The 27442-nt window shown below is 43.4% G+C and overlaps 1 protein-coding gene across 1 annotated transcript in view; it reads right to left on the minus strand.

Annotated features, from left to right (window-relative positions):
* LOC124803312 (odorant receptor Or2-like) overlaps positions 1–22533 on the minus strand; it is a 64128-nt gene extending 41595 nt beyond the window's left edge. Inside the window, exon 1 of the mRNA XM_047264496.1 lies at positions 22294–22533. Within this exon, the coding sequence (XP_047120452.1) occupies positions 22294–22533 (240 nt within the window). The remainder of the gene's footprint in view (positions 1–22293) is intronic.
* Positions 22534–27442: the final 4909 nt, after the last annotated feature.

Here is a 27442-nt window from a genome sequence, read left to right on the forward strand (position 1 = left end):
TGGGACATAGGAAACTTTAATGCACAGAATACTTACCTAATGTGCTGTATGAAAATGGTACCAAAAGATAGAAGCTTTAAAAACGAATGGGCCAACTGTCACAAATTTACTTTAACTCGTTCTGATTCACATTTCTTTCTTTAACAGCTATCCAAAAAAGATTACAAAGCAATTTTTTCCAGAACTGTGACATTTTCATACAGTGTGAAAGTAAATGGAATGGTAGTCATGATTTGCAAGCAAGCTTTCCTCAGGGTTCATGGCTTACAGAACCATACAAGAAGAGAGACAAATATGCAACAGCAAATGAAGTTGGGTTGCGCAGTTCCAAAAGATGGAAGAGCTTTGTATGCTACATTTCACTATAATCTATCCATTTTAACCAAATAAAATCATATTGAAGTATAATAATAACACGAAGTAATGTATGAACTCATGCGCTCTTTTCTTTCAGGCACAAATGGCAATCATCCACATAAATCTCAAGACAAAGCTGTGCAAGGTGTCAGAGACTTCCTCAATGCTATACCAAAATATGACAGTCACTAAAGCAGGCAGCAGAACCCCAACGAAGTATATTTTGGATTTGATCTCACAACTGAATCCTTATTTCGGGACAAATACTCTGAATACTGCAAGGAAAAGGGTGTCCCTACGGTATCACAAAGCAAATTAAGGGCAACTTTTGTGTCCCAGTTTAACATAGGCTTCAAACTGCCGAAAAGCGACACCTGTTCAACATGTCATGCCTTTCTAACAGCAACGAGTAACCCAGAATTATGTGCGGAAGAAATTACACAAAGGAAAATAACAACATGAATTGCATCTAAGAAAGGCTGATAGCGGGCAAAATATGATAGTGTCTTTAACTTCTCTGGCTAAAGAGACTGTGAAAGAGCGCCACTTAATAGCAATGGACATGCAACAAACGTTTCCCAAGCCAAAACTAACAGGTGGCACAGCATTCTACAAGAGTAAGATATGGACATATAACTACAGTATCCACGATTTTGGGTCAAATAACGGACACATGTTTCTGTGAAGTGAGAAGGATGGAGGAAGGGGTTCAGATGAAGTTGGGAACTATTTATTGGAAATGCAAAAAATTGGTCTCTTATTGCCCTGAAAAGAACTTTCACCAAAAGATTTGAATCTGTGCAGCAGTATTTCGCCATGGTAGGTCATGCTAGGCTACATTGCAATCATGATTTCGGTCGCATTGAAATTTATGGGAGAAACAGGCGTCCAGTAGTATACACCTTAGATGAATAGGCAGAAATAGTCAAATCTACTAAACCAGAAAATTTCATTGTGACGAAAACGCACAGACCAGAAACTTGGCCGATCTGAAGTCATTAATCTCGGTACCCACTCTATTCAGATCTGGAGATCCCATTCGTTTTAGTGAAGTGACTCAATTTCTGTTTGAATATACAGATCCCTTCACGCTAAGTTTGAAGAGCTGCTATTCAGATATAGGAACCTTCATGCCAGTGGATGTGTGTAGCAAGTGGAAAGAAAGATCTGCTGAACCAGATCTACTTCGGCTGCCAATAGAATATAGAAAACCACTTCAAATTAATCAGAAAAATGTTGATGACATACTGTCTCTTATGGCATACATGCCTGCAGCTGGAAATAATGTGAACAACGATGATGTAGAATAATTTCCTTGATTTCACAGTTACAGTGTAAAATAAAGTATTAGATTGACTTATCTGTGATGTATGTGTGTATGTGAAAGTACAAAAACTGTTAAAAATTACTAGTTGTTATATAATTTTCAAAACAAAAATGTATTTTGTGTTCTAAATTATTTTCAGGGAGACACAGTCATAAGCCATTTTGGACCACATCATAATTAAAATGACTCTCAAATTAACATTACATAACAGAAAGAAGATCATGTCTTTTACACAAGGTTTCCAATGTATTAAAATATAATTACAAGCAAAAAGGTAGTGTCTATTTTGTCTTTCACATTTTTATACTTCCATGAAATTTTAAAATAGCTGTATCTGAAAAGTAGTTGAATGTGGCTTATGACTATATCTCTCTGACCCCTTCAATTTTTAACACCTTCAAATTCATAAAACATGATTCATAACACTGAAACTTCAAAAACATATTAACTGGATAATTAGAATTATTAACAATCATAAGTAACAAAAAAATATAAATGAAGAAAAAACAATGTGTTACAGAATTTAACCCCGTTTTTTGATCTTTACTCACAGAAACTATTAGTTTAGAAACATATTTATATAATTCAAATAAGAATTTGAGATTAAATACGTTTATTCAGTAAGACTGTAAACAACTTATTAATGACATAAATTCAGTAAGTTCTGTTTTTACATTCTTCCATTGCATATAATTAAAGGTCTTCTTAGCATTGCTTATCATACATACATAAACAGAGACAGAACTTCAACTTTGATGACATTTCTGGCAACATTTTACAGCACATTTCAGACACGTATGCTTCCTGCAAGAGCGACATACATGTCCAGTTTTTCTTTTTTCGCTGGAACGACACTTATGGCACACTTCCCACTTTTGAAGTTTTTCTTCTTTCATAATTTTTGTATTTGATGAAGGAAGCCCTTTTTTAGCTGACCAGTTCAGTCGACTTTTTCCACAAATGTTTTTCGGAATTCCGTTGGCTTCATATACTCGTCAATGTTAATTTGTGAAACCTCCTCGTTTCGTTCTCCCTCCTAATAGCTTATTTCCATTTTAGATATCGAACCCTGACAGTTGCTTACTTTTTCCTCTAACTACTGCAATACGATACAATCAAAATCGGGTTCACCTTAATCCTTCAGGAATTCTGGCAGCCACGTATTGTCTCTTAGACCATGTAGAAAAAAACCCAAGCCACTACGCTGCACCTAACAAGAAAAATGCAACGAAACAAACACACAGGTACTACATGACAACAATGAAAGATCATGCGTCGGAGCAGCTGTGTAGCTTGGCTAGTTTAAAAGAAACAAATAGTACTACCAACCTCTAAGGCCTGACAGATCACACTTGTGTTATTAAGGGTTAAAAGTTGTACGCAATGGTCTCGGTAAGAACTATAATGTCATCGAGTAAAACAGAAGTAGTATCTGGCCTTCCCAAGGGGAGAGTTATAGGCCCTGTGCTGTTCTTAATCTGTAAAAACGATTTAAGAGACAATCTGAACAGCCATTTTAGATAGCTTGCAGATGATCTGTCATTTAAATTCCAGTAAATTCATAAGATCAAGTAATCAGAACAAAATATCTGTATGGCGCAAAAATTGATAACTGACACTAAACAGCAAACTTGGTGATAGTCTGAATCTTCCCCTTCCTTTCTTCCTGACCCTGAGTGCACTTAAGTTCTTAAACAGACCTAAGGAGATACTACACAGAAGGGACCTAATTTAAATCCCCTGATAGTGGTGTATTCAATAGCTAATAAGCCCTGACAAATCTCTTTGTTTCATGTGTGACTATTGGCGTTTCGACATCGCGCCTACGCTCGACTGCTCAAACATCAACGGGTAATACTCTTTTTACAACATTTCCTGCAAACATGACGTCAGCTTGACGTCACAATCAATATCGACAACAGCAGTCACTGGCGTCGACTTTCGTTAGCGTTCTATGCGGGCCTCTCTCGCGTGGGTAACAGGTAACCCTGTCGTTAGAGGCAGAAATATACCAGTCACTCGTCTGTAGGAAGTATTGTGTAAGGAGCGTTACCCGGAAAATATTGTAGTAAGGAAGAATACGAATGTTATTGCACATCGCTTCACTCGTAGTTGAGGACAGTTAATGTTCCATTAGGTTTAACCACACACTCGGAAATTGCTACATAATCGAAAACAGACGATCAATTGTTTATGTCATCCTTCGTTCTCTAATCACACGGAAATGTTGAATGACATCGAGAATTGCAGAATATACTTCTATTACATTCATAAGGAACTCCCAGAACGTGTTAACAACGCTAAGGCGGAAAGAAAAATGAAGCATGTAGCAGGATGCGAACCCATATCCTTGGACTCCGTAAACAACAATATTATCCATTACGCTTTTTTTATTATTCCACAAAAACAGCAACAAAGATGAGTAGCTTACAACGAAATGACATAAATAAGGTGACTGTTAACTAGGGCTTGGTGTGTGTGTGTGTGTGTGTGTGTGTGTGTGTGTGTGTGTGTGTGTGTGTGAAAACTTATGAGACTTAACTGCTAAGGTCATCAGTCTCTAAGCTTACACACTACGTAACCTAAATTATCCTAAGGACAAACACACACACACCCATGCCCGAGGGAGGATTCGAACCTCCGCCGGGACCAGCCGCGAAGTCCATGACTGCAGCGCCCTAGACCGCTCGACTAATGCCGCGCGGCTAGGGCTTGGTCATGTAATTTTTGTCTCACATGTTGGTTATCATATTACCTCATTAAGGCTTATATCATTGACGTGTTATTAACTGACATTTAATAATAAGGGTGACGTGTTTGTCATAGATTTTGAATGCGCTGTTCCTTGAAATGACATGCTGAAAGCAATAACGCGGAACAACTAAATATGCCAAATTAATATGGCGCCTCCCACATCGATCGTCAATATCGCAGTCTAGGATGTAGTCGATACTGCATGTGGTGTCAAAATGACATCACATTTGCAAGACGTGTTGCGAGGTGAGTGTTACACATCAACATCAAAGAGGCTAAGTCAACGACAGAACATTGTTATTTATTCTCAAAAGAAAAATTAGATTCGGCGAGGAAAAACCTATATTTCCTATATAAAGTGCTTAATGAAATATCTACATTCAGTGAGTTTTGAGGGTTTGCGTCGGAGGTGTAGAAAACAGAATATTGCCCGATTATAGGGAGAGACTCAATAGTTTAACAAGAAGGAGAATGAAACAGTGGAATCATTTTCTGACAGAATACGCCAAATTAATGTATAAACTGACCTGACATACAAGCCATATCCTGACAGAGTCTTTCTCAAACAAGCGGAAAGTAGAACGTTAGATATTCTCCTCAGAGGAACCCACACAGATTTCTTACGACGGTGGCTAATGTAAAATGCTGAGGATTTAGTCTCGGTACTTCGCGTTGCTACGCATTTACAAGAAATAGATAGTGCAGTTAGGATGTGTACTCAATAGAAGGTATTCAGATTTGGTAATTTAACGTTTTGGTCAAGAGGCGCATTAGGACTAAAAGACGCTTCAAGTCGATTAACAAGATGGGCACTCAAATTGAGTGAATTTCAACATGAAGTAGTTCATAAGCTTGGGGTCAAGCACATGAACGAGGATACACTCAAAAGGGAAATTGAACTGTTGCAAATATTGGAATTGAATGTACCTATTCGAAAAGTCATAGGCAGTGAATACAAAACGTCAGATGTATAGTAAACAACAACAATGTTTTATGCAGGAAGGTATACTCTGTAAGTCAACTAAATGTGGACCGCACATGATCGTTCCTGCAGCACTACTAACTGAATTGTTACGACAAGCAGATGGCCATGTGGTACAAGGATGTGGTGGTAGGAGAGCTACTGGTAGATGAATTGCAGAGAGATTTTGGTGGAGAACGCTTCTTGGTGATGAGGAGCATTATGTAAAAAAAAAATTTTTAAAAATGCATTCTACGTATCAATGAACAGATTTGAGTCACCAAAGCATACAACTGCAGTGGGTAACAGCATCGGGAAAACCTTGTCAAATGACATTTATGAACTGTCAGGGCCATTTCATAGGAGTTAAGAGGGTAATAAGTATGTACTGACGATTACCGACAATTTTTCCATTCTTTGTCACAGAAACACGAATTTTTTTTTTAACATGGGAATACCAGATCAAAAACCACTGTTGCTCAAGCCATGGTTAACGATTGGTTACTTAAGCTTGATGTACCAGAAACTATAGCCGTAGAAATTAAGTTTATGTCAGATCTGATGAAACAGTAATGTTGTCTATTGAGTGTAGAGAAATAGCCTAGAAGTCCATTCCACCCACAAGCTACTAGTTGTACGGAATTTGAATCAATTCGTGAAAACGTTAAAAAAAGTTTGGCAATAAATAAAACGTGCAAACACGAAGGCAATGGAGCGCAAAGAGTGGATTGGGCATGGTATGAGTAGGAAAACGGTTTAACTAGCAAATTCGTGCAACCCAAAGCGTTAAACGAAGAAAATTTTGCCGAAGTTTCAAGGACCATACCAGGCAGTGGAGATGACTTCAGCAGTCAGTGTCAGGTTGCAGTTACCGAGGAAAACATTGGTAGTAGACGTTAGTCGAGTTAAACCTTTCACGCATACAGTTGATGCATTACCACAAATTCCTGCACTGGTACCACAGAAAAGAAATTAGCATGTGAGGTGGGAGTAACACAGAGCATACTTTATAAGCTTAGGTAAGGACAGGTGATAAAATAATAGTGTACTGTGTTTAATTTCATTCTGGGTTACATGGACTAATATTACTCTTTTTAGTTTGCTAAAGTTCTTTCTGTGAAATACGCTTTTTTCCTGAGGATGCAGGGGATTCATAGCGATTCCTATCTCCTACGTGATGTCGAAGATGACGTCGCAATATATTGTCATGAGTATAATGTTCTTCCATTAATCTAGTGTTTCTTGATCCATGCGCATCTGATCAAATGGAAAATTATTGATAAGTGGGTACAAGTGTTACTTGTGTCTAAAAAAAGAGATACACATTTTGTTATGTCAGTAGGAGATCTTAGCAATTGTGTCAAGGAGTCAGTCACCACTTGTCCAGCACAGATAGTTAGAACTGACAAACGATCTTATGAATTCAGATGTTTTTAGGGAACATGGAAGCTCCAGAATACAAAAAATCAGAATCAACGCCGCAGCCACATTTTCGGAGGATTGGCAGTCACTGGTTATATTCTGTTCTCACCAGATTATCCGTAGATAGATCCAACTGTGATATAGCCAAAACAAAGTTTCACCTTCCTGCTATGATCACAGGTACGACGATAAGTACAGCAACTCGACCAATATTATACAGGGTGTTTCAAAAAGAATATGCGTATTACAAAGTATTATTTTGTCCAAATTATCGATCTCTGCGCCCCAGCTCGGCTATTGGAGAAACGAATGCATAGTCTAGTTTATAGTAATAGCCGCTAGGTGTCAGTTGTCTTCTGTTTTGCTTGCTAACCGTCATATGTTTCAAATGGCTACTCCGCAGCAGAAATCATTTTGTGTTCTCGAGTTTGCGAAGTGCGTTCCGTGATTACAGAGCAAAGACGTTTCATGTTGAGATACTAAATTGATCCTCCGAATGGGTGGAACATTCCCAGTTGGATCGACAGTTTCTAGAGAGAGGATGTGTATGTAATGGAAAGAGTCCTTGCCCCCCTCGTTTTCCTCAAGAAAATGTTGTACAAATTCAGACTGCTTTGCAACGTAGTTCTTCAAAATCAACTCGCCGTGCTAGTCGGGAGCTACAACTGCCTACAACAACAATTCGGCGTGTTTTGAGACGTCGGTTGGTTACGAAGCCGTACAAGTTACAGCTGTTACAAGCTCTGCGTCCTGATGACAAACGCAAAAGTGTAGCATTTTGTAACGAGATTCTTGATGCAATTGACAATGATAACACTTTCGCACAACGCATCGTGTTCAGTGATAAAGCGACTTTCCATGTTATTGGTCAGGTAAACAAACACAATGTTCGAATTTGGAGCCTACAGAACTCACATGCAGCCACTGAACATGTACGATATTCGCCTAAAGTCAATGTGTTGTGCGATATCTCGATTATCTGTTTACGGCCCATTCTTCTTTGACAGAAACACGGTTAACGGTCAGCAGTATCTCACTATGTTACAAAACTGGTTGTTTCCGAGGCTGCACGAAGATAACCTCATTTTTCAACAAGATGGGGCACCCACTCACTGGAATCGTCAAGTCCGTGAATATCTGAATGAAACTCTACCAAACAGTTGGATAGGTCGTCAAGGAGCTTTCGACTTCGCATGTTTCAGCTGGGCTTCACGGTCACCGGGTTTGACACCCTCTGATTTCTTCCTGTGGGGTTTCGTTAAAGATAACTTTTATGTACCATCACTCCCACAGAACCTGGAACAGTTGAAGAACTGGTTCCGTACTCCCATAACATCAGTGACGAAGAACACGCTTCCCCGAGTATGGGAGGTTCAAATGGCTCTGAGCACTATGAGACTTAACTTCTGAGGTCATCAGTCACCTAGAACTTAGAACTAATTAAACCTAACTAACCTAAGGACATCACACACATCCATGCCCGAGGCAGCATTCGAACCTGCGACCGTAGCGGTCGCGCGATTCCAGACTGTAGCGCCTAGAACCGCTCGGCCACTCCGGCCGGCTAGTACGGGAGGAATTTGAGTTTCGATGTGATATTGTTCGTGTCGCTGATGGAGGACATATTGAACATCTGTAATCTGAACTTGAGAGGTTCGTAGATATGTGTGTAAAGTTTCATATTCGTATGTCTTAATGTTTAATAAATATGTGCATTCGAAATACGTATATTCTTTTTGAAACACCCTGTACTGGCTGGAGAAACCTTTTCGCTTGTTACCCATACAGAACCTATCCTCACTAAATGATACACTAAATTCCACTTCACGACAGGCAATAGACGTATTAGTGGTTGCAGAAGAAAGACAGATTTCGGTGGATCAAATGTTACAGCGTGTTCAAGAGAAGCACAAACAAAATCGTGACAATCAGTGTATCAACCACCAGTATTACGAGATGCAAGGTTTTATTTGTGCAGTTCACTTTTACCTCAGGAAGAGAGTAACTCGTGCAGAGGGAATAACCACTCCTGAAATTCGTTTGGAATGGAATAAAATCTGGGAATGTATTTGCACTAGTAAGCAAGAGATTTTCGAGTAAAATGTAAAAAGAAGCAAACTAGAAAAATAATGTTGAGCTAGGATAAGATTTTTGTGACCAAAGCAACAAAAGTTTCAAAGTAAATGTAAATATGTACGGTAGTTAACTAAACAGATCGAAAAAGGTAAAATTAGAACAGGAGTGTCACGCGACAAACTTAATAAGTAAACATGGAAGCAAAATTTTTTTCTAAGTTTGAACAGCCGGCCTTACTGAATCACTTGGAAGCTTCGCCAGCCGTCAAGTGGGAAACATAAACATTTCAACCCTGCTACTGGGTCAGGAAGACAGCCACTTCGACACTCTTAAGAGAGATTGCGAGCAACTCAGCAGAAAATGGTTAAAATAGTGCAGACCAAACAGCATGCTTACTCCCGTAATATTATATAAGAAACACTAGGTAGGACGAAACAACGTCTGCAAAGACTTGGACTAAGCAGTAAAGACCATGTAACAAATTCTTTAAGCAAATTTAGTGGAACTGAAGATGGCTGACTAATCGGAAAAATCAGAATCAGTTCGTTATTACGAATGACGTAGAGTAGAGCCTCTTCTCAGTAACATAAATGCTCTACCCCCACTGGCTTTTGGCACCCGATCAGCAGGATCGATGGCATTCATGTCATTCGCACTTGATTATCTGATTATGGCATGATAACATCTTGTGTGTTACTCTGTTCTAGTGTTGCACTCGCTGCCCCATAAGATCAGCGATCCATAGCCACGGGTGTTGAGCGTCAGAATCCAGTACTGATGTCAGCCCAGCAGCCAGCACTGTCGGGTAATCGAAGGGCCTACCAACACGACTCCAGTCCAGGGCAGAAGCTACCCTAAACCCCAGTGTCGCACAGGTCTGAATGCCCACCATACTGGTGGACCAGATTCAGCATTCATCGTGACTACACACATCCGACATTATGGCCCACCAGAGAGGACAGTGCGGGCAGTAATCTGGGAGAGATAGAGTACTCGCGAAACGACGTGTTAATTTATACACACATGTCGTGGGCACCGGCAACTCCAAGCAGAGCTACTGAGGAGGCGTGCCTACCTCGCCAATAGGCAGCAAAATCACTGCTTTAGGATATCATGGACTTGCACGCTGAGCTGATGCAGCGCCCTCATTAACTGTTAGTCCACTACTAGAGTTTTCTCCATGTTACATAGCTGCCAGTCGACGCAGAAGAAGCAACGATTTGTATTTTCAGTAAAAAGTAGAATAATTTTATTGCGTCTAATGACGCCTCGCAGCCCTCGATTTGCGTCCTGATGAATCAGCAGAGGTTTCCAACCTGGCACTGGGTGACCCCTATACCTTGTTGTAGTCAACCATTGGCTAACTCCACTCTCAAAGTGTTAACAACCCCTGCTTCATTCAATCTTCGTAGGTTCCATTTTTCATAATCTCCCAATTTTTTGCAAATTTTTGAGTTTTAATCAACAGTCCATAACCAATAATTTGTGGTCAGAATCAACATCTGTCTCTGGAAATGTCTTACGATTTCAAGTATGATTCTGAAATCTTTGTCTTACTATTACATTATCAGTCTGTAATCTTCCGCTAAGGCACTAATAAGCACCGGCCGGCGTGGCCGAGCGATTCTAGGCGCTACAGTCTGGAACCGCGTGACCGCTACGGTCGCAGGTTCGAATCCTGCCTCGGGCATGGATGTGTGATGTCATTAGGTTAGTTAGGTTTAAGTAGTTCTAAGTTCTAGGGGACTGATGACCTCAGATGTTAAGTCCTATAGTGCTCAGAGCCATTTTTGAACTAATAAGCCATCACTCAACTAACAATTTATTTACGACAATTTTACAATCACTCGCCTTCTTCACAGTGTGGCCTAGTAGTGACCATGCTGTGCCTACATTGTGCAGGGTAGTTCGTCAGTGACTGGCAAGGAATCTGTTGGCACTGACCCCAGCGTTGTTTGAGGTCAGCCCTCCAGAGCCTGCCCTGACTGTGGGCCTCTGTCACAACATCAGCGCTGTCACTGAGTGTAGCTGCACTTGACCCCAGAAACCGGCAGGCCCCTGTTGTCAGGCGTCGACGGGCAGTGTAAGTGAACTACCCAACAGCGATACAGAAGGCAGCCTGAGACATGATCCCAGCATATTGTGCTACCCAGGATGGTGGTACAGAAACCCTGCTCCCAAGCTGAACAGCTCGGAGCAGGGCAGGTAGGTTCTTCATTCAGAGAAGATCGACCTGTCCCTCATCTTCGGGTCGTCACACGTGAGACCAGCAGGAATGCAGTTCACAGAATGCAAGTTCCCTTCACAGCCAGATGGTAGTGAACACGTAGCAACAGATTCCAAGCTGCCAGCAGCTGGTAACGCTTTGTCGTATTCACTGTGTTGTCCTGCAAATAGTAGAGCTGCCTTTCCATTAGCTTGATGCACATGGGGTGGCCACACTAAGCGTGAGTGGAAGGAACGTGAGAGTTTTATAGCAGTTGGTGACGTGATGCTCCCATAGTGGTGACCAAAAGTACTCCGGTTTCCTGAGCCCGTCAGCGTTGCTGGATCGCCTAATGTTTACTTTCTTAGCTTCAGGTCGGTTCTTTACGCAAAGTTTGCAGCCTGGTAGGCGTTCTTGCCGCGTCCCTGGGTGAAGTTATTACATGTAAACACTGTTACAGAAGAGCATCCTGTCTGCTCTGCACTGTTGGCTAAGAGCTGAATCAGGCGTTTCTCACATTCTCTTTCACAAATTCTGAGACAATGAGCTCCTCGGTTGTTTGTATTTCAGCTCTTCTGAGTGTTGGCATGATTTATGTCGTCTTTTAGCTCCACCTTGTACACACCCTGTGTGATTCCTTTTTGTAACTGTAATCTCTGCAATCTACTGCCCACCAATTCTTTTAAAATCCGGACAGGAGGTTAATACTGCCTTCACACATTCTCTTGCTTCAGATTTCCCAGGAATCATTGTACCTCAAATGCCTGTGTGTCAGTCCAGACCACCCTGGTCAGATAGACAGTGATTGGTACTGTCCTGTTGACAACTCCACAACTCTTCCAAGGGCATCAGACTACAAGATTCCCTGTTTTCTGAAACTATTAGTACCTCGCTAGTTCATATTTGCACCACTTTCTCTATTGTGCCTCATTCCACTTGGTAAGAGTGTACTATAAAATATTGATATCGGGCATTCAAGCCTATAAGCGAAAAATTTATCGGTACATGTAATCTCAGTCCACATGTCTTCACTTCGACTGCTGATAAGTGGTAAAAAAATGTCAAATTGCACTCAGTTGGCTCCACTATAAAGCGTAACTCTGTTATAAAATTCTTCAGTGTTTCTCGCAGTCTGACTAGAGAACTACTGCGGCGGCAAAAGTGAAGCACTTAGTTGCCCACGTATGGCATGGAACACGGATTCCTGTAACGTTGTTGCTTCCAGTCTTGCGCCATTGCGTAACTATATAGCTACAGCTATCTGCCCTTCTGTTGCATTCAGTTGGTTCTGTACCCTTTCACGATCAACATTTACACTACCGGCCATTAAAATTGCTACACAAAGAAGAAATGCAGATGATAAACGGGTATTCACTGGACAAATATATTATGCTACAACTGACATGTGATTACATTTTCACGCAATTTGGGTGCATAGATCCTGAGAAATCAGTACCCAGAACAACCACCTCTGGCGGTAATAACGGCCTTGATACGCCTGGGCATTGAGTCAAACAAAGCTTGGATGGCATGTACAGGTACAGCTGCCCATGCAGCATCAACACGATACCACAGTTCATCAAGAGTAGTGACTGGTGTATTGTGACGAGCCAGTTGCTCGGCCACTATTGACCATACGTTTTAAATTGGTGAGAGATCTGGAGAATGTGCTGGCCAGGGCAGCAGTCGAACATTTTCTGTATCCAGAAAGGCCCGTACAGGACCTGCAACATGCGGTCGTGTATTATCCTGCTGAAATGTAGGGTTTCGCAGGGATCAAATGAAGGATAGAGCCACGGGTCGTAACACATCTGAAATGTAACGTCCACTGTTCAAATTGCCGTCAATACCAACAAGAGGTGACCGAGACGTGTAACCAATGGCACCCCACACCATCACGCCGGGTGATACACCAGTACTGCGATGACGAATACACGCTTCCAATGTGCATTCACCGCGATGTCGCCAAACACGGATGCGACCATCATGATGCTGTAAACAGAACCTGGATTCATCCGAAAAATGACCTTTTGCCATTCGTCCACCCAGGTTCGTCGTTGAGTACACCATCGCAGGAGCTCCTGTCTGTGATGCAGCGTCAAGGGTAACCGCAGCCATGGTCTCCGATCTGATAGTCCATGCTGCTGCAAACGTCGTCGAACTGTTCGTGCAGATGGTTGTTGTCTTGCAAACGTCCCCATCTGTTGACTCAGGGATCGGGACGTTGCTCCACGATCCGTTACACCCATGCGGATAAGATGCCTGTCATCTCGACTGCTAGTGATACGAGGCCGTTGGGATCCAGCACGGCTTTCCGTATTATCCTTCTGATCCCACCGATTCCATATTCTGCTAACAGTCATTGGATCTCGACCAACGCGAGCAGCAATGTCGCGATACGATAAACCGCAATTGCGATTGGCTACAATCCGACCTTTATCAAAGTCGGAAACGTGATGGTACGCATTTCTCCTCCTTACACGAGGCATCACAACAACGTTTCACCAGACAACGCCGGTCAACTGCTGTTTGCGTATGAGAAAGCGGTTGGAAACTTTCGTCATGTCAGCACGTTGTACGTGTCGCCACCGGCGCCAGCCTTGTGTGAATGCTCTGAAAAGCTAATCATTTGCATATCACGGCATCTTCTTCCTGTCGGTTAAATTTCGCGTCTGTTGCACATCATCTTCGTGGCGTAGCAATTTTAATGGCCAGTAGTGTATAATCCGCTTGGTGCTCTGTGTATAATGCATCAGTTTTGTTGCCATTTCCCGTACCATCCTTCTGTTATTCAGTACAGCCTGCTCAATGTTTACCATTTGGGTAGAATGCAATTCTACCTTATAGTCAGTAGCGTGCGCTACTGCTTGTGACCGGCTCAGTGTGTTGTTCAAATTCTGTGTATCTTCGTCATCGGCTGTCCTGAACACTGTCTTCAACAGTTTTCCGCCTGCATTCACCCATCCCCTCTTTCTTTGAATCATTGTTCTCGGCATCAGCCGATCACCTATTTCAGCTGCTTCCTCAGGTTCCTACAAGACGCCGCGTGGGATTAGCCAAGCGGTCTGAGGCGCTGCAGTCATGGACTGTGCGGCTGATCCCGGCGGAGGTTCGAGTCCTCCCTCGAGCATGGGTGTGTGTGTTTGTCCTTAGGATACTTTAGGTTAAGTAGTGTGTAAGCTTAGTGACTGATGACCTTAGCAGTTAAATCCCATAAGATTGCACACACATTTGAACATTTTTCCTATAAGACAGTTGCAATCCGCGGTACTCTTCCTGAACCTCCGCCAGGATTCCTCCTTTCTCAGCTTCCTTCTGAAATTCCCTTAAGGCATCTTCTGATCCGCATACGTCATTTCGCTTCTTCCGCACAATCTGTCCAAACATCCATCGAAGAGTTGTTAATAGGATGTCGGTTTATCTCGAGAACACCACTCCAAACTCAAGAAGCTGGTTCTCTAATTCACCCCTTCTTCCCCCTTCCCCCTTCCCCCGTTCCCGACTGGACAAGTTGTAGGAACAGCAGAATTGCTATATTCTTCCGAGCTGCTCGTGCTGGCACGCCACGTAAGAGAAAGGAATTTCTCACAACTTCCCCTCCGTCCTCCCACCCGTCGACCACTACGGTCGCAGGTTCGAACCCTGCCTCGGGCATGGATGTGTGTGATGTCCTTAGGTTAGTTAGGTTTAAGTAGTTCTAAATTCTAGGGGACTGATGAGCTCAGATGTTAAGTCCCATAGTGCTCAGAGCCATTTGAACCATTTTCTAACCTCCCACCGGCGCAGGTTACTGCCACCTGGAGGCTAGCACGAGTTACTGCTAACTTACTAAATGGCGTGAGACGCACGACGTATCAGATAGCAAGCAGATGAGAAGAAATCTAGGCTATAATCCTACAAAGTTAATTTTTAAGACATGCAAGTGTAGGAATACGTCACTAAGAAAATGTAACTTGTGCCAGACGCGCCGAAGTCAGGTGGCTGGCAAGTGGTTCAAGTGGCTCTGAGCACTATGCGACTTAACTTCTGAGGTCATCAGTCGCCTAGAACTTAGAACTACTTAAACCTAACTAACCTAAGGACTTCACACACATCCATGCCCGAGGCAGGATTCGAACCTGCGGCCGTAGCGGTCGCTCGGTTCCAGACTGTAGCGCCTAGAACAGCACGGCCACTCCGGCTGTCGGCTGGCAAGTGGTCGGCCTTGGCGTGTACTACTGAACGCGTTTCATTTATATAAAATTGGTGATATTCAGCTAACTGAGACCTCTAAATTTGAATAACAACCCTATGCAGAGGACCACAAAATAACCGCTTGCAAGAAAATCTGTATAGCCGTAAATACTATTGTTAGCAGTGCGAGGCCAAGGTGCGTCGCAAGTGTTATATTTGCATATTCCAGCGAAAAGCTGCACCTAACGTAGAACAAAAATTCTAATATGTTCCTGTTTACTTAAAAGACTCTGACTCAAATGTGGGGTACCAGTTGCCTCATTCTATCATCCTCAGCACCTTTACAAATTTTCATTGAACACAAATTTTGGAATGCAAACAGATTGGCGCTTTTTTTAGCAAGCAACTCACCTCAGCTCCTAGAAGTTTCCCCAACTGTATCTCATTCACACCCAAACGTCCACCACTATAAGTCGCGTTTACCCGCCCACTCCCGGCTGCCCTTTCTCACTCACTAATTCAGCCAAACCCATTATCATTATCTACTTGTGCCTCTCTGTCATTGTCTCCTGTGCCACAGGCAAAGGCCCCTTCGATTTGTCCTACTACTACAGTCCCCCCTCACTGTCAATACCTCCCTCTTGCTCTCTCTTATTGCTAACACCTCATTCGCTCTTTCCTATTGCTGCTGTCTCTTCCCAGTGTCACTGCATCTCCCTCCCTCGTCGTCATTGTCATACACTCTGTGTCTCATTACCACTGGCTCTAACCCACTTCCTCCCTTTTGTCACTGTCTCCTCTCTTTTCCTGGCACTTTTCTGTCACTGTCAACAATTTTCCACTGCCACTGTGTCTCTCTCTTTATCTCACACTGCCACTGTCATCTTCGCTCTTTCCCTAAGATAAATACTGTCTACCATCTTCCAGTATTTACTACTTTTCCGTCTCTTTGTCACTGCCACTGTGTTCTTCTCTCTCAGCACAAAAAAATGCGACTCTGTTCGCATGCCAAAATGTTTGGACAAAATTTAAGTTTCTGAGGAAGGTAGAATGAGGCAGCTGATACCCCAGTTTTCACTCAAGAGTCTTTTAAATAAACTAGAATATAATCGTATTTTTTTGTACTTCGATGCGATCATTTTTCCGCTCGTTACCTTCTGTTTCCTGCTGTAGAAGGGTGCGTAAACCATTTTAAAAGAAATGTATTGCACAGTAAAATTTAAATAGTTTACTTAAGTGAAACTGAAATAACGCAAAACCTCAGCCTGCATTTTATGTGCAAAAAATTTTGCATCTTCTGCAGTACAACAATAGTGGATTCCCCATAAGATCACGGAGACACTTTACAACATATTTCTTCATGCTACATCACTGTATAAACTACGTTTTCCCCTTCACATCGGATTTTACATTTGTATTTTGATGTAGAAGTAGGTTAAACTTATACCACTGTACCTCGGAAACGGAAAATTTTCAAGGCTTATCGAGATCGGAATCTTAGGAATCCATCGTAAAAATTTCAGCCATTTGTAGGGCATAGCTGTCTTAGAATCCGCGGGTCGGTTTTGTTCCGCTGATGGCGGCGAAAATATAGCAAAAAGACCCTTTTGTGGGGTTTTCCGCAGAACTGCATGTGAGCTAATGGCGCCCCCTTAAGTCCAACAAGCCCACAGTAGACCACATCAAACGCAAAATGAATCAACGATTTGCTCCACTTGTCTAAGCAGGAGGAAATGTGTAATAGTCATACTTCGACCCAGTACTGTAGGACAGTGTTAGAGCCAGAACAGAGGATTACCGACAATCATTCTTCCCACTCACTGTTTGCGAGTGGAACAGGGTTGGAAGAATCAGATAGTCGTACCGAAAGTACTCTCCGCCACACACCATTCGGTGGCTTGTGGAGTATGATGTAGATGTAGATTTAGTAAGAGGATCCTTCTATTGGTGTACAAATAGTCCCTAGCCCAAGTACTATACAAAACACTTGACTGTACTGTAAGACGTCGTGGTCTCCTGACCTTCATTACTTACATATTCCGCCCTCACAATCATATTCTGCACATCAAGACGCTTCATTCGAACCCAAACTCGATAAGATAAAGTTAATGTTGTTTGAATTCATCTAAACGATATGCAAATAACGAGTAAATTGCAAGTGCGCACCAAAGTTGAAATACTCGAGGCTGGCGTACACACACACACATTCAAGACATGACGGTCACAAAAGCTTTTAGTTCGGGAGACGCAAACACTTGCCAGGAGGCTGGTCCCTTCAGAGGACCACTCAACCTATCTACGATGGCCGGCGACCACCTGTAGAGCAGACAGCATTTGCCCGAGTGAAAGGGAGAACGACTCCGTCTTCGGCTTAAAAGCAAATTCCGCTACATTGTGTGGGAGTGCCCAGCCTACGCATTCTTTACAAACATAGCACACGGTTTCAGAGGTTTTCACAGGGAGACAGCAAACGCCAAACGCTGATGCTACAGATTTCCGGATTGGTCACCTGAAACGAAATGTCATTCTCCTGTCTTAGAAGAGCACTGCTGATTGGCAGACGATATTCCTGACACCTTGAGCTGAAGGAGTAATTGAAGAGACTGAAAGATATACCCCTTCACGTCTGGCGTGAAGCGGGGCCGTTCCGTTGTCACTCTTGGAGCGAGAACACGTAACGAGAGCGTGTGCGCTCATACGTGTACTCAAAGAGCAAGGAACAAGTCTCTCCTCAGTACTTCACTGGGAGAGCACCTCTGTTGAGAGTGAATCGGAGTGTGACTCTATATTGAGTCCTTGCAATTAAGCGTTGTTCACTGTGTTGGCCGCCACACTTATTGTGCGGTGTGAATGGACAGAGTTATAGTTAAACGCCTGCAAGCGAAATTTTGGGTGGCATCGTGGTGGACTGGTTATCTGACCGGTGTACCACGGTAATAGTTAGACTAGGGGCGAATAGGAGTCCTTGACTTCATCAAGGCGTAGGGAGAGTTTGATTGGCGAAGGTCAATCCAGATAGAACGAGAGTTATCTTATTTGTCAGCAGCGAGCGGCGCAGACAGCAGTCATCACAGCTTACAGTATTGTGCCTACAGCTCTTGTGAGCCCCATATTTCCTCCACAACAGTACACTTCACAGCATTTCACACGCGACAGCCTCAACCGAACCTAGCAACATTCTAACAGATAATTATTCAAGTTGAGTAGGCGCAGCTCTCAGCCATTCTGCCAACTCAATAACGATCTTAAACTTCGTATAGAAAGTTCAATAGCGAATCATGTCCTTAAGAGGTAACTTCACATTCCGAAAAGAACCCGGAAATAACTTGTTCAGTTCATAACTAAAAGTTGTGACTTCTCAGAATTTTTGCAAAAAAAAGTAATAATTTTCGTTAGTTTCATGTTTTTCTTACACTAACTAGCACTACTCCAGTACCCAAGTATCCCACTAGTTACGTAAGAAATTTTGTGAATTTTTGTCTCATTTCCTTACAGCGGACGACTCCAGGAGATATTTATTGCTGAAAGCTTTTCAGGCATTTCTCTTTAGAACGTTAGAAGCGTCTGTCTGACTTCTGTAGTAGTGTGGAGGAGGAAATTGCATCTTGAAGGAGCCACAGGGTAAAGGGTACATCTGAGATTAATCCATTGCACAGAATGACAGAATAGCACCCGCACATCACTCACAGTACTTTTTTTATCAGCAATAGGCCCAGCGGTATGAGTACGAATATCGATTACACTGTACATTCTGTTACTATACTTCCACAGCGTAATTTTCTCCACCGTGCACAATCTCTACGGATTGATCGATGAAAGGATACGCAACAAAGGAAGGACCCATAAACGTTTGTCCGGAAATGCATGGTTTCCATGCTAGAGACCATTTATTCAATCATACACTGTTACAGAGACTGCGGTCTAATACGCGCTGTACATTGCAGCCACAGTTACAGTATCAATGATTTCCCCTTACAGGGTCGTACTGTTCCTCACACATCATGCCCTAGCGCTGTCTCATGCCACAGTCGTTAGCAATGTTGTGTCCGATTCACTTCACTTACTGACTCGCCTTGTAGCGGATGTGGTACAGCGTTGTACACAATGGTTCCGTATTCGAATCGAGAGCTTGCGACATGGCTTTACTTACGGAAAGGCAAATGGCAACGGGCGGCGAACAGCAAGGTTCTATCAGGAGGCCTATCGCCGCAGTGTGGTCCATTTAACCACCACACACACCAACCAACCAACCTATCCCCACCGACAGCAACTACGGCATTCAGTGTTTGTAACAGTGTTTCACCGTATGTCTGAGACAGGGTCGTTTCAGGATGCAGGAAATCGTGAAGGATGTACCCGAAATGTTCGGACACCAGACTTGGAGGAAAATGTGACTGACGCTGTGGAAGGCGACCGCCGTGTCAGTACCAGGCCCGCTAGTACAGGGTGAGACAGACGGTCATGTGGAACATTCTCCATGACAGTTGTTACTGCCCTTATCACTTAAAGCGCTTGCAGGGCTTGACAGACTTGGGATTTGCCTGACAGTCTCCCGCATTGCCTTTTAGGGAATGAAAATGGAATAGGCCTTGGTGGGATCGCATCCACAGCCGCCCCGTTATTAGCGTGACCAACTTGGTGAGCTTAGTGCCCACGCAATACGGCCGCTTCAGAACTGCAGTGCCCGAGCCACCGTTTCATCTATCTTTATTAAGGCCCTGCCATTCATTGAAATGCGCAGTTTTATCACTTGTTTCTTCACAAGGCAACCTCGATTCCGGGATTTGTGTCTTCCAACCTATCCACAGATGAGGCTTCCTTTACGCGGAGTGGTATCTTCAACTTTCGTAACAGTCTTCCTTGCACGTCGCCTAACAGGCCGGAACTATCGGCGTTTCTTGCAGGTGACTTTGCCTCCCCCTGCTGGAAGAAGAGCCATTGATGATTCGGAGGGTTATGTAGCTGCTACCTGATGGTGCGCCAGCCCACTTGGCTGTTAACGTTCCCACGCATCTCATTCATGTCTTCGCTGATGGATCGGACGAGGGGGTCCAGTTGCACCAGACCTCAACCTTTGCGATTACTGGTTATGGGGCCATCTCAAAAGTACAGTGTATGCAGAGCCCATTCCAGATGTGAGTACACTGGAGCGGCGTATTCATGCTGCCTTTGACACAGTTGGGATGCAGCCTGTCCGATGTAAACGCGTGAGACAGAACACGCTACGGCGCGTACACGCGCGCGTTGAGGCACATGGAAACCATTTTCAGCACGTACTGCAGATGTGTCTGCATGGTACAGCGCAGTCTCTGTAACAATGTGTGATTGAATAAATGGTCTCTAGTTGGAAACCTTTCTTGTTCCGTATTCTCTCATCAATCAATCCCTAGACTTTGTACACGGTAAAAGTTCTACCGGTATATATGTATTTTTTAATGTTTCATAAATCCAAACGGTAAATAAATAAATTATTATGTAGTATTACTGTGTTGTTAATTGTAATTCTCATCACTGAGACGTTGATAATTGACCCACATGTACGAGTAGAAACTGAGAATGTTTTGTAATAAATTTAGGTATGTGTGGTTGTGCGACGGTACGTCAAATAAATATTGACATTTTTATCGGTTGTAAACCGTAGTTAACGTATTTTATGAATATAATTAGTATAAAAGATACAGTTAATGTTCTTTAAACAACTGATATGCAGCGATAATTTAAGAGTAACATTTTTATTTAAAACTATGAAAATAAAAAAGGATCGGAAAGAGGCGCGATTGTACGGCCGAGGAGGAAGGACGTGTTTTATGGTACACACACTGTTTCGCGATACGGAAGGCAGCCATTGAGCGGCTACATATATGTTATGTACGTTATTCGGTATTCTCCTAAAATAAACTAATTATTGCTATCACAAAATGAATTTCTTTGTAATAGTTGTCACCTCAAATGGTCGCAGCGTCTAATTATTTTTAATAAGCATTTTATCAGTAGTTTACCCTGCGGGAAGCTCATCTTCCGATGCAGCCTCTGTTCGACCATTACGCACCGAAGTATTAATTTATTTTTCAAAGTGTTAACAGTAACTGTAAATGCGAGAGATTTCGTTGTAAGAACCTTTCTAAAATGCAACAGATAATTAATTTACGTTAAAGTTCATTTTTTTAAATTTTACAGATTCTATGAGTTCAGTAAGTTTTATCTTGGCCGGTCCACGGCAACAATCGAAATACTATATCAGTAAACTCTTCCGGGCTAAGTTGCCGTGGTCGATCTGTAGAACTTCTTCTCCCTGACGTTTCGTTCTCAACTACGGAGAACATCTTCCGAGGTGAGTCGACTCACGGCAACTTAGCCCGGAAGAGTTTACTGATAAAGACGCCGGCCGTGGAAGCCTACATGGAATGAATCGAAATACTCTCGGCCTTGCTTTGCAACCAATAAATAGAAATTAACAAAATTACATTCAATTCAGTTAACGGCAACTATATTTTAGTCATCACGTTCAAAATCTGAAGTTGGTACATGAATAACAGCGGCCCTTCAAGAACCCGTCTCATATTTACTTGTAGACGTAAGTAAAAGTAATAAGAAAAGATAATATCCCTGAGAGAAATAATCATATATATATATATAGGGTGGTCCATTGATCGCGACCGGGCCAAATATGTCACGAAATAAGCATCAAACGAAAAGACTACAAAGAACGAAACTTGTCTAGCTTGAAGGGGGAAACCAGATGGCGCTATGGTTGGCCCGCTAGATGGCGCAGCCATATGTCAAACGGATATCAACTGCGTTGTTTAAAATAGGAACCCCCACTTTTTATTACATATTCGTGTAGTACGTAAAGAAATAAACAAATGGCAACGTAACAGTTGTCAGTCCGATGTAAGGGAAGTACTGAAAGCCTCAATGTGGTCGGCCTCAAATATAATTAATAAAAAAGAAATAGCACTATCAGCAAAATCAACCTGTAACACTCTAGTTACTTCGGTTGAGGACGGTGACACTCACCTGCCGCGCGAGATAGTGAAAGTCGCGCTCGTGTGCGGCGATGATGCCTAGGCGGACGATCCACATGGTGAACGAGTTGCAGTGGGAGAGGAGGAGTGTGAATCTGTCGAGGTCTGCTGTGCCGCCGCGCCACATTGCCAGCCCCAGCGAGCACAAGAAGAGCGAGATGACAGCAACGGCGGCAGCGTGGAGCAGGCGGAAGGCGCGGTTGGCCCAGGTCCCAGCGCGCGGGTGCCGCATGCTGCCCGTCCAGTGCAGCATTCGCAGCAGGTAGTCCAGGTCGCTGGCCTCGGCCGCTGCCGCTGCTGCTGGCCTGCAAGCTGGCCGCGGCGACGTCGTGAGATGCCGTCGAGCACCTCCACCCTGCACACGGAGGACTCTTCCATCTCAGAGGCACAGTCCGTCTACAAAAGCCATTCTGGTTCAAAGAAATCTGCTCATCACATCTACACCAACCTCTTACGAACTACTGTTCAAATTTCCTTAAACCAATATGGTTTTTCCACGGGTCTCAGTACACCTACGTACACGGTCTCAACAAAAATGTATCAAGCCGCTGCCATGTGATGCGGAATTGACCACTAAACACCGCGGCAGTCCGACTTGTCAGTGTAAATGAACGGATTGGTGTGGTGGGGGGGGGGGGGGGGAGGTTGGTATTGTGTGGTCAGTAGAGAAGCGGGCAGGAGAATGGGTTAGTCAAAAATCAAATGGCTGTGAGCACTATGTGACTTAACTTCTGAGGTCATCAGTCCCCTGGAACTTAGAACTACTTAAACCTAACTAACCTAACGACATCACACACATCCATGCCCAAGGTAAGGCTCGAACCTGCGACCGTAGCGGTCGCGCAGTTCCAGACTGTAGCGCCTAGAACCGCTCGTCCACCGCGGCCGTCCGGGTTAGTCAGGAGAGCTCAGTGTTTCTAGAGGTACGTTTATGTTGTTGTTGTGGTCTTCAGTCTAGAGACTGGTTTGATGCAGCTCTCCATGCTACTCTATCCTGTGCAAGCTACTTCATCTCCCAGTACCTACTGCAACCTACATCCATCTGAATCTGCATAGTGTATTCATCTCTTGGTCTCCCTCTACGACTTTTACCCTGCACACCGCCCTCCAATACTAAACTGGTGATCCTTCGATGCCACAGAACATGTCTTACCAACCGATCCCTTCTTCTAGTCAAGTTGTGCCACAAACTCCTCCCCAATTCTATTCAATACCTCCTTATTAGTTATGTGACCTACCCATCTAATCTTCAGCATTCTTCTGTAGCACCACATTTCGAAAGCTTCTATTCTCTTCTTGTCCAAACTATTTATCGTCCGTGTTTCACGTCCATACATGGCTACACTCCATAAAAACACTTTCACAAACGACTTCCTGACACATAAATCCATACTCGATGTTAACAAATTTCTCTTCTTCAGAAACGCTTTCCTTGCCATTGCCAGTCTACATTCTATATCCTCTCTACTTCGACCATCATCAGTTATTTTGCTCTCCAAACAGCAAAACTCCTTTACTACTTAAAGTGTCTCATTTCCTAATCTAATTCTCTCAGCATCACCCGAGTTAACTCGACTACATTCCATTATCCTCATTTTCCTTACATTGATGTTCATCTTATATCCTCCTTTCAAGACACTGTCCATTCCGTTCAACTGTTCTTCCAAGTCCTTTGCTGTCTCTGACAGAATTACAATATCATCGGCGAATCTTAAAGTTTTTATTTCTTCTCCATGTATCTTAATACCTACTACGAATTTTTCTTTTGTTGCCTTTACTGCTTGCTCAACATACAGATTGAATAACATCGGGGATAGGCTACAACCCTGTCTCACTCCCTTCCCAACCACTGCTTCCCTTTCAGGTCCCTCGACTCTTATAACTGCCATCTGGTTTCTGTACAAATTGTAAGTAGCCTTTCGCTCCCTGTATTTCACTCCTGCCACCTTCAGAATTTGAAAGAAAGTATTCCAGTCAACATTGTCAAAAGCTTTCTCTAAGTCTACAAATGCTAGAAAAGTAGGTTTGCCTTTTCGTAATCTAGCTTCTAAGATAAGTCGTAGGGTCAGTATTGCCTTACGTGTTCCAATATTCCTATGGAATCCAAACTGATCTTCCACGATGTCGGCTTCTAGCAGTTTTTCCATTCGTCTGTAAAGAATTCGTGTTAGTATTTTGTAGCCGTGACTTATTAAACTAATAGTTCAGTAATTTTCATATCTGTCTACACCTGCTTTCTTTGGGATTGGAATTATTATATCCTTCTTGAAGTCTGGGGGTATTTCGCCTGTCCCACACATTTTGCTCACCTGATGGTATAGTTTTGTCAGGACTGGATCTACATTGATAATATCTTTTTAATTTGGCAACGAGGTGCTGATGCCATTAACCGCTTCCCCAAAGCTCAGCATTTCGTTTACAATGTGTGATGTGAAATGCAGGGGGTGTTCAATAAAAAACGAAATTCATTTCTCTGAAAGCGACTTGGTTTTACTCAAGGTTCCACTACACCATATTATAACACCCCCCCCCCCCTCCCCTCTTTTGACTGCAAAACCTTGTTTTTCAACATAATCTCCGTTCAATCCGACAACCTTACGCCACTTTGTTGAGGTGGTCTGTATGCCCGCATGGTACCACTCTGCTGGTCGACGTCGAAGCCAGCGTCTTGGTTCCTCAATAACCGCCTCGTCACCCACGTACTGCTTCCAGCGTAGTGCATCCTTCGTTGGGCCAAACAGGTGGAAGTCGAAAGGTGTGAGATCAGGGCGGCAGGGTGGATGAGGAAGAACAGTCCAATGAAGTTTTCTGATCTTCTCTCCGGTGCACAGTCTTGTCTGAGGCCTTGCGTTGTCTGAGGAAGTAAAAGTTCGTTTCTCTTTTTTTTTTTTGGTGGCAAACACGCTGAGTTCGTTTTTTCAGTATTCAGTGGGTGGCACTATACACTTCATAGTTGATCGTTACACCTTTAAGGAGGACATCAAACAGAATAACGTTTCAGAGTCACAGAAGACCGTCACCATTTCACCAGCTGAGCGTGCGGCTTTGAAATTCTTCTTCAGAGGGAAGGTGGTATCGCGCCACTCCATTTATTGTTCCTTCCGGTTCGAAGCGATGAACCCATGTTTCATTGCCTGTAGCGATGTTCTACAAAACATTGTCACGAAAAACCCCTTAGCGCGCAAGCAGCTGTGCACAGCTTGTTCGTCCTTGGTCTTTATGGTCTTCCGTTAGGGTGCGAGGAAACCAGTGGGCACACACCTTTGAATACCCCCAACGGTGTGACGAGTCTGTCAGCACTACCAACAGAGACGACCAGCGAATTGTTTGATTGTGATCTATAGATCACCTTAAATGAGAGTGTCCGCCCGCTGCAACACTGCAGGACTGGCTGGTGGGCTGGAGGGAGATCTGACAACTTTGCGAGATATTGTTGTGTTGATGAAAGACGCCTCACTCGCCATGCTTTTGTACACTGCCGCGTCTCCGTAGACATTCTGCAAGAGCCTATGAATACCTGTATAGTGTTCTCGTTTTACGCCAAAAGAAAATCAATGACTGCTCTCTGCTTGGGATGCACCTCAACCACAGACGTCATTTTGGAGCCCATGTATAGCACCGCCACCTGTCGGCACTTCATGAAAATTTAGGGGATGAAACACAAATATTCCACGATGTCCCACAACAAATTACGATTCAACTGAAACTGGCCATGAAAAGAATGTGTAGCATTACTTACTGAAAGTCCCTCGCAGCCACGGCCAGCAGTTCGCAATAGCGTGGATCAGGCCCTTCAATCGCGCCAAACGGCACAGGCATTGGTGAGTTGGTTGCTGCTGAATCGCGCCGAGCTTACCCGTGGCAGTGGGTCAGCTAACAGTAACAGTCCATTCTGAGCTGGTGGAAGTGTACAGAATTGCACGACCATATGGCACAGTAGTTACGCAGCGCAGACACTTCCAGTTTGTTCAAACAAGTCTGAATAACGAAGAACAGACTATCTTCCTGTGAAGATTCGGGAATCGCGTGAGACGTGGCGCCCGTGGTGCTGGAGGACAAGTGTATCATAATCTAGGAGATGGTGGAAAACTTGAAATGCATGTTGAATCATTTTTTACCACCTTGCACTACCTTTGAACATAGCGAAGATCACAAATCACTGGAATCAATGAGTACGCAGACACATTCAAACCAAGGCTGCATGAATATGTTGCAACTGTGTTAGGTCAGTTCAAATGTCTTTTTTAGGCGCCTGACCACCATGTGTGAGTCCTGGGTGTATCACTACGACAAGGCAAAGGACCAAACCAAGCAGTGGAAAAGGGTGAACTCACCATCACCATAAAAGGCGAAGACCTAGTCGTCAGGAAAAATGGTGCTGAGTGTTCTTGCCACTGCCATGATTTGGTGGTAACAGACTATGCCAGTCTATGATCCAAATTATTGCAGGAACATACCATAGAAATTTTATCGAGATGTTATGGGAATTTGTTAAGACGAAGCATTGCAGAAAGCTGTCCTTGGGGCTGTTTTTACTCCACGACACAGGCCCATTCTGCACAGGACACAGTCTTAACATGCTGCTTCTCGATCTGTCAGGTTTTTCCATATCTTCTGTATTCTCCCAACGTGGCACCTAGCGAGTTTTCCTCTTTCCTGGGATGAAGAAACCACTGTGTGTGACACTCATTTTCAAATTGATGACTAGGTGCTTTCCGGGTTGGAATAGCCAAGAGTGGAGTTCTACAATCAAGGTCTCCACCAACTCGTATATCGTAGGGCAAAATGTCTCATTGAAGCATTAGTACAAGCCTGCCCAGACTTACGCTCCTGGAGCGTGCTAGCACTTTGCTAGAACAGCCAAGTCTTCTGAGTGCTCCAGTTTCCACCACCACCAGACTATACCCTCAGCTGGTATTTGAATGAGACGGGTACCTATACGCTGAAGGCTGCTCATTCAGATAACCTTGGAAGACGCGTTTGCAACGTGGTATGACTACTTCTAAGAGGCGAATATTGTAGCATACTTTTATAAGCAGGAGTTTATTAGATGTGTGTATTTTCAGCATTTTTATTTTTCTCCCAAAGCAATGACTTTAATTACTCAATTAAATAAGTACATTAGATAGGGTTAATGTGGA

This window comes from Schistocerca piceifrons, chromosome 6, assembly GCF_021461385.2.
Source record: "Schistocerca piceifrons isolate TAMUIC-IGC-003096 chromosome 6, iqSchPice1.1, whole genome shotgun sequence".
In the NCBI taxonomy this organism is placed as follows: Eukaryota; Metazoa; Arthropoda; class Insecta; order Orthoptera; family Acrididae; genus Schistocerca; species Schistocerca piceifrons.